The 7,653-nt window shown below is 46.7% G+C and overlaps 2 protein-coding genes across 2 annotated transcripts; both read left to right on the forward strand.

Annotated features, from left to right (window-relative positions):
- The first annotated feature begins 450 nt into the window (after positions 1–450).
- LOC134222656 (uncharacterized) lies at positions 451–3,731 on the forward strand. Its single transcript, XM_062701817.1, has 2 exons — positions 451–2,207; positions 2,261–3,731. The coding sequence occupies exons 1-2, from the start codon at positions 451–453 to the stop codon at positions 3,729–3,731; spliced, it is 3,228 nt and encodes a 1,075-aa protein (XP_062557801.1).
- A 139-nt stretch (positions 3,732–3,870) lies between these two features.
- LOC134222657 (uncharacterized) lies at positions 3,871–4,950 on the forward strand. Its single transcript, XM_062701818.1, has one exon. It carries the CDS (start codon positions 3,871–3,873, stop codon positions 4,948–4,950), a length of 1,080 nt encoding a protein of 359 aa, XP_062557802.1.
- The last annotated feature ends 2,703 nt before the right edge of the window (positions 4,951–7,653 follow it).

Raw genomic sequence — 7,653 nt, forward strand, 5'->3', positions numbered from 1 at the left:
GCTTTCACCACACTACCTCCACAATTTACACACTGACTGCTACTGTTGATTATCGAGGCTAACATAATCTAGCCTCATTCAAAATTGAACGTTTGGATTTGGATACGTTCGGCTATATTTGATACGGGCATTTGGTACGCTGTTGTTTTCTCTGGGTGAGTTGCACGGTATATGTCCCGTCGAAGCAAATATTTTGGTTTACTACACACATTATTCCTCCTCTTCACGTCATACGATACATACTTCTTATACTTGGACCAAATCTTGAGCCATCAAGCCAGCGATTTGGAATTTGAACTTCGGGTTTTACGTTATTGCTGCTCCAGTGACGCTGTTCACTCGGTCAGGTGAGTTGAACAGTATATGTGCAGCCGAAGTGAAGACGTTTAGGATACTACAGCCTCATTTCTCCTCTCTCTTCAACCGATCAACTACCGCTCGACTGCTGCCATGTCGAGGAGCCAAGCTGCGACGTATAAGGTGCTGGTAGCCAAGCTGACGGAGGTGCAGCAATCTTTCAACGATATTTGGGGCTTCGTTGAAGATTTTCCTGAGGATGCCTCACTCAACCAAGTCACGGTTCGTTTAGAAAGGCTAGACGAATTGCGTGAGAAGTTTTCCGAGTACCTTATCGAGGTCCAAACGCACGATAACCACGACGATAAAGCGAACCCTTTAACAAAGGAGAGGCAGGAGTTCAACGGACGCTTCTACCAAGCGAAAGCGTTTTTGTTGGACCAGGTCAAGCTGAAGCAAGAGCCAGTGGACTTGAATCAGACCAATGCGACTGGTGTTGGAAACCTTGATCATGTCAGGTTACCGCAGATCAAGCTCCAAACTTTTGGTGGAAACGTGGAGGAGTGGCTTAGCTTCCGCGATCTCTTTTCTTCCTTGATCCATGGCAAGGCGGAGCTCCCTGAGGTAGAAAAGTTCTACTATCTCAAGGGGTGTCTACAAGGGGAACCGAAGAACTTGATCGATTCTCTCCCGATCACCAGTGCCAATTACAAGATCGCTTGGGATCTCCTACTCAAGCGGTATGACAACAGCAAGCATCTGAAGAAGCTCCAAGTGCAAGCGCTGTTCAAGCTTCCGTGTTTGACGAAGGAGTCCTCGTCAGATCTGCACACACTCGTCGACGGCTTCGAGAGAATAGTGCAGACCTTGGACAATATTGTTCAGCCCGCGGATTATCGAGATTTGCTGTTGGTCAACATGCTTACTACACGCTTGGATCCGGTCACGCGGCGGGGATGGGAGGAGTTTTCGTCCACCAAACAACAAGACACGGTGGAAGAGTTGAGCGATTACCTTCAGCGGCGCATTCGTATGCTGGAATCTCTTCCAGCGAAGGCAGCAGAATCAAGAGGCGCTATCCAGTGGCAGCAATCTAGTAAATCCAAGGCTTCCAACATCAAGAGTAGCTTCAGCACTACTCAGACGGTAGGAGGACGATGTGTAGTATGCGGCGCCAGTCACTTGCTGTTCCAATGCAGCGTTTTTCAAGGGATGCCGCAGTTTGAAAGGGAAGGAGTGCTCAGCCACTCGCTGTGCCGCAATTGCTTCAAACCTGGGCACCACGCAAAGGAGTGCCAGTCTAAATTCTCATGTCGTTTCTGCCAAAACCGCCATCATTCGCTGGTGTGCTTTAGGCCTGGTAGGGAGAGTTCATCGAAGCCAATGGTGATTACAAAGCCTACGAAATCCACCGCTTCAAGAGAAGTTCGCGATTCCACGGAGCCATCTACTTCACGTGCCACTCCAAGTGTCAACCCTAGTGTACTCGATCCCCAAGTATCCAACATGGCGACTGCAGACACGGTTATGGGACATGGATCTACTCAACAGGCAAGGGTACTGTTGGCGACTGCTGTCGTGATTGTCGAGGACAACAGTGGACATCGTTATCCAGCTCGCGCTCTTTTAGACTCTGGATCGGAGAGCAACTTTGTGACTGAAAGACTCAGTCAACGGATGAAAGTCAGGCGCACCAAAGTGGACGTCAAGATTCATGGGATTGGCCAGGAAGTTACCAAGGTTAGGCAGCAGCTTGAGGCCACCGTTCGATCGAGGCTGACGGAATTCTCTCAGCGCATGAGTTTCCTCGTTCTACCTAAGGTAACCGTCAACCTACCGACTTCATCGATCAACATTGAGGAGTGGAACGTCCCAGATGGAGTCGAATTGGCCGATCCATCGTTCAATGTGTCCATGGGTGTGGACATGGTTCTGGGAATTGAATCATTTTCAATTTCTTCAGAAGCGGGCGCCAGATTTCATTGGGAGATCGACTGCCGGCCCTTAATGAGTCCGTTTTCGGTTGGGTCGTTTGTGGAGGAGCATCGGTTTCCAACCAATCGCTGAACATCAGCTGCAACGTGTCGGCTTCAGAAGGTCTTGAAGAATTAGTAGCCCGATTTCGGTCCTGCGAGGAGGTCGGAGTTACCGAAAACTATTCGCCACACGAAGCGCGTTGCGAGGAGCACTTTGTTCGAACGGTCCGACGTGGGGAGGACGGCCGTTATACCGTTTCGTTGCCGAAGGATGAAGACATTTTGGGTCGAATTGGCGAGTCAAGGGGCATTGCAGTTCGTCGTCTTCAAAGCACGGAGCGCAGGTTAGCGAAGGATGCAGAGCTCCGTGGCCAATACCGCTCTTTCATGGAGGAGTATCTTCAACTCGGCCACATGACCAAGGTCGAGATAGCTCAAATTCAACCGAAACGCTGCTATCTACCACACCACCCGGTAGTTAAGCAAGCCAGCACTACAACCAAGGTTCGTGTTGTGTTCAATGCTTCAAGCGAAACGTCGACTAGGGTGACGTTGAATGATGCACTGCTAGTGGGACCCATCATTCAAGACGATCTACGATCGATCATCATGCGGAGTCGGACGAAACAGGTGATGCGTTTAGCGGACGTCGAAAAAATGTTTCGACAGGTCCTGTTTTGTAAGGAAGACAGACCCTTGCAATCCATTTTGTGGCGTTCATCACCGGAAGAGGAAATCAGCGCGTTTCAGCTGAATACTGTCACGTACGGCACGAAACCAGCACCCTTTTTGGCTACAAGGGTTTTGAAGCAGCTCTCAGACGACGAGGAAGAAGGGTTTCCGCTCGCTGCCCAGGCAGTACGGGAGGACACGTACATGGACGACGTGATAACTGGCACAAACGAGGTGGATGAAGCGGTAGAGTTGAGGAAGCAGCTACAAGGTTTAATGGAGTCTGGAGGATTCAAGCTCCGGAAGTGGGCGTCCAATCATCTGCAGGCGCTGCATGGAGTTTCAGATGTAGATTTAGCATTGCCGTCTACGGAGATTTGTCTTGATCCAGATCCGTCGGTAAAAACGCTTGGCCTAACTTGGATGCCGGGTACTGATACTCTACGATTCCAATTCAACGTTCCGCCGTTAGATGAAGCAGAATCTCTGACCAAGCGCAAGGTTCTGTCTATTATCGCGACCCTTTTCGATCCGCTAGGACTCATCGGTGCTGCCATAACGGCGTATAAGGTGTTTATGCAGATGTTGTGGACTCTGAAGAACGAAGATCAAGAACGCTTAGATTGGGATCAGCAGCTTCCCAAAACGGTGGGTGAGACGTGGCGATTGTTTCATCAACAACTTCCAATAATCAACCAGATCAGGATCAACCGATGCGTCATTATCCCGGAGGCAACACGGATAGAACTCCATTGTTTTTCGGACGCCTCGGAGACGGCATATTGAGGGATGTATCTACGTTCGGAGTAAGGATTCTCATGGCACGGTGGTAGTGCACCTGTTCGCGTCAAAATCGAAGGTAGCACCGTTGAAGAGCCAGACCATCCCGAGGTTGGAGTTGTGTGGTGCACTATTGACTGCGGAGATGTATGACAAGGTGAAGAAGGCCATCAGACTCCCATTGCCTGCACATTTCTGGACGGACTCTACTTGTGTTCAACGGTGGATAGCAGCTACGCCATCTACCTGGAGCCCGTATGTTGGAAACAGGTGCGCAAAAATTCAACGGTTAACGGAAGGTTTCCAGTGGCGCCATGTTCCAGGTGTTCAAAACCCTGCGGATCTTATCTCCAGAGGAATCACACCAGAAAACATTGCTGAGAATAGTTTCTGGTGGCATGGTCCTGGTTGGCTGTTAGAAGGACAAGAAAAATGGCCTCAGCCACCAGCCGTTCAGGAAGCAGAAGAGGTCGAAGTAGAGAAACGCCGTACCGTAACGGCAGCCATGACAACAAGCGAAGATACATTCATCGATGAGTACGTTGCCAAGTTTTCGAACTATTCTAAATTGATTCGGAGTACTGCTGTATGGCAACGTTTGATCAAGTTGCTCAAGATGCCGAAGGAGCATAGGAAAGGTGGATTTTTCACCACGGAGGAGCTCAGTAAAGCCGAACACACCATCGTTCGGCTAGTCCAGAAAGTTACGCTGTCCGATGAATGGAAGGCTTTATCGGAAGGAATTCCGGTTTCACGGAAGTCGCAGTTACGATGGTTCCACCCGTACATGTCGCAGGAGGGAATGATTCGCCTCGGCGGACGCTTACGACATTCATCCGAGTCGGAGGACTTCAAACATCCTATTGTACTGCCGAAAGGTCATCAACTGACTCGATTACTGTTTGAGGACTATCATAAACGATTGCTCCATGCAGGACCGCAATTGCTACTGAGTACTGTTCGGTTAAAATTCTGGCCATTAGGAGGAAGGAGTATCGCACGGCAGGTGGTTCATCGCTGCTACAAGTGTTTCCGAGCAAAGCCGTCTCCTGTGAAGCAGTTCATGGGTGAATTGCCAGCAGAAAGAGTAACGGTAGCCCGTCCGTTTTCGCGAACGGGAATAGATTTTTTTGGTCCTGTGTATGTTAGGCCAGGTCCCAGACGAACCGCTGTGAAGGCGTATGGTGCCATTTTTGTGTATGGCGACCAAGGCGGTGCACCTTGAGTTGGTCTCGGATCTCTCCACGGACCGGTTTATTCAAGCACTGCGAAGATTTGTGGCCAGACGGGGAAGGTGTTCGGAAATATTCTCTGATAACGGCACCAATTTCGTGGGTGCGCGGAACCGGTTTCAGGAATTACTACGAATGCTGAAGGACAAGGACCACAGGGAGAAGGTTAATAATTACTGCCTTGAAGAAGGCATACGATGGCACTTCAGCCCACCAAGTGGACCTCATTTCGGTGGCCTCTGGGAGGCAGCTGTTCGCTCCACCAAATACCATCTCCAAAGAGTCATCGGAGATAATCCGGTGTCCATAGAAGACATGAATACCCTGCTGGTCCAGGTAGAGGGGTGTCTCAATTCGCGACCCCTTACTGCCCTCTCAACTGACCCCAACGACCTGGAGCCACTCACCCCGGCTCATTTCCTGGTCGGAGCGTCCCTGCAAGCATTACCAGATGTCGATGTGACGACAATCCCTATGAACCGGCTCGCCCAAATTCAGATTGTTCAGAGGAGGCTCCAAGATTTTTGGAACCGGTGGCGACGAGAGTACCTGTCTCAACTCCAAGGACGAACTAAACGTTGGCGACCACCGGTGAAAATCGAAGTTGGTAAGATGGTAGTTATCTGCGATGATAATCTGCCACCCATGCACTGGAAGCTTGGCAGAATCGAGAAGATCCATCCTGGTCAGATGGCATTGTTCGCGTGATAACCTTGCGAACTGCCACAGGAAATTATACGCGACCGGTAGAAAAAATTTGTCTTCTACCAGAGCCAGCAGAGGAACAGCAATCTATCTAAATCGTCAACACTGAATTACACCAATACCATCCTTTCCCAGTCCTATCCCAGCCGAAGAGGAGTTTATTTTCTATTTCAGAAATTCAACGAATTTCAGGGTGGGTGAGAATGTTTGGGCTCGCCCCTTCCTGAGCACACCAGTGGTTTCTGCGATCTCTAGCAGCAGCCAAAATACGTTTATCTGCAGTGGATCTATCGCCCGGCGAGCAATGGATGTTGTTGCTCTTCTTGTGGTCTACCACCGATAGCAGATCGTCTACAATGCGGCATGGATGGGAGAGAGAAACAATGCTTTACGCTGTACGACGATCGTTCCTGCTCCGCCGCCTTCCTGTGGCTATAACAGCTGACCAGCCGATGGGTAGACTGGACAACAGAGCAACCAACAGACAATGATAACTCTGCTGCTCGTTCGTTGCTGCAATAGATATTCGGTATATGGCGATACCACTATATCGATCGAGATGGATGCCGTGGCAGATTGCAAGAGAATCCGACGGCGATGTGCTCCCATGCTGTCAGTAATTACGTCACTGATATCTTCAACAGAGAACGGAGGAAGGTTGGATTGCTCTGTTGAAGATATCAGTAACCAGTACAAACGTAAACTAGATTTGGTTCGGTCGGTAATATTGGATACCGTATTTTGATAAAATTGAGTAGCAGTAAGTTTAGATTTTAATACAGTTTAATATTAGAAAACGGTCCGTGTTTAAAGTGCATCAACGAAAGAACTTAATCCTGGGATAATCCTTGACTGCGGGTGATTTTCAAGGAGTGAACGGTGGTCTGTGTTTCTCGTGGATATTGCCCGGTTGGGGTTTATTGTTCGCTCTGAATGGTGGCTGTTTGACCCAGTGGTGGGATTTATTTTGGTGTCGTTTGGGAGGCAAATTAATTGTGCGCTTACGGAGCCTAGGCTAGACGTAGGAATTTCCTAGCCAGAATCGGAGGTAGGTTCCGGAGTGGACAGATGTTTTCTTTTTATTGTTGTGCCGAATTGCGCTAATTTGTCGATGTTTTAATAGTTTGGTGGTATAAAGTATGATTGTATCTTGCACCAGAATCAATAATCACGGTTGTAGCTTTTGAAACAATTGAGTTATTAACAAAATATAAAATCGATTAAGAGAAATCGATCAATACAGTTGCGCCCATGTGAGACTGAGCGCGAGATTTATATAATTTTATGTTATTATACTTTTGTATTATAATATTTTTATGTTTTCCATATTCTTATATTTTTCCTATTTTTATACTTTTATATGCTCACATGCTCTTATATTTTCATATTTTCATGCTTCAAATTTGTTATTCATGTAGGGGAAAAGACGTTTTTGGCAGGTTTTGTTCTGTTGTTGGCAGGGGGGTTTTTGTCGACCGAATTTTAGGAGATTTTGACACAATATTCTTTGATATGCAAAGAATGTTTAGGCCAAATTTGAGCATAATCAGGCATAAAAAGCCCCCCTGACAATAATAGAGTAGGACCTGCCGGGGTCGTCATTCCCCCTATATGTTCATATTTTTATACTTTTGTATATTTAAATTTCAAATTCCATATTTAAATCTTTTGTATTTTCATATATTTGTATTTTCTTTTCCCATGGTATCATATTTTCATATTGTCATAATTTCTAATATAATTTTCATATTTTAATTTTCATATTTTAATTTATATCTTTATACTTTCATGTTATTAAATTTTAATTTGCATATTTACATATTTCTATATTTTCATGTTTTCGTTTCATATGTTTTTATACTTTCATATTTCCATGTTGTATATTTTTGTGTTTTAATTCTTTAATATCACTTTTTATATTTCAAATTTTCAATATTTTCATATTCTCATGCTTTTATGTTTTTTTGTACTCATACTTTTGTATATGCATT

The sequence above is a fragment of the Armigeres subalbatus genome, chromosome 3 (assembly GCF_024139115.2).
Source record: "Armigeres subalbatus isolate Guangzhou_Male chromosome 3, GZ_Asu_2, whole genome shotgun sequence".
Classification (NCBI taxonomy): domain Eukaryota; kingdom Metazoa; phylum Arthropoda; class Insecta; order Diptera; family Culicidae; genus Armigeres; species Armigeres subalbatus.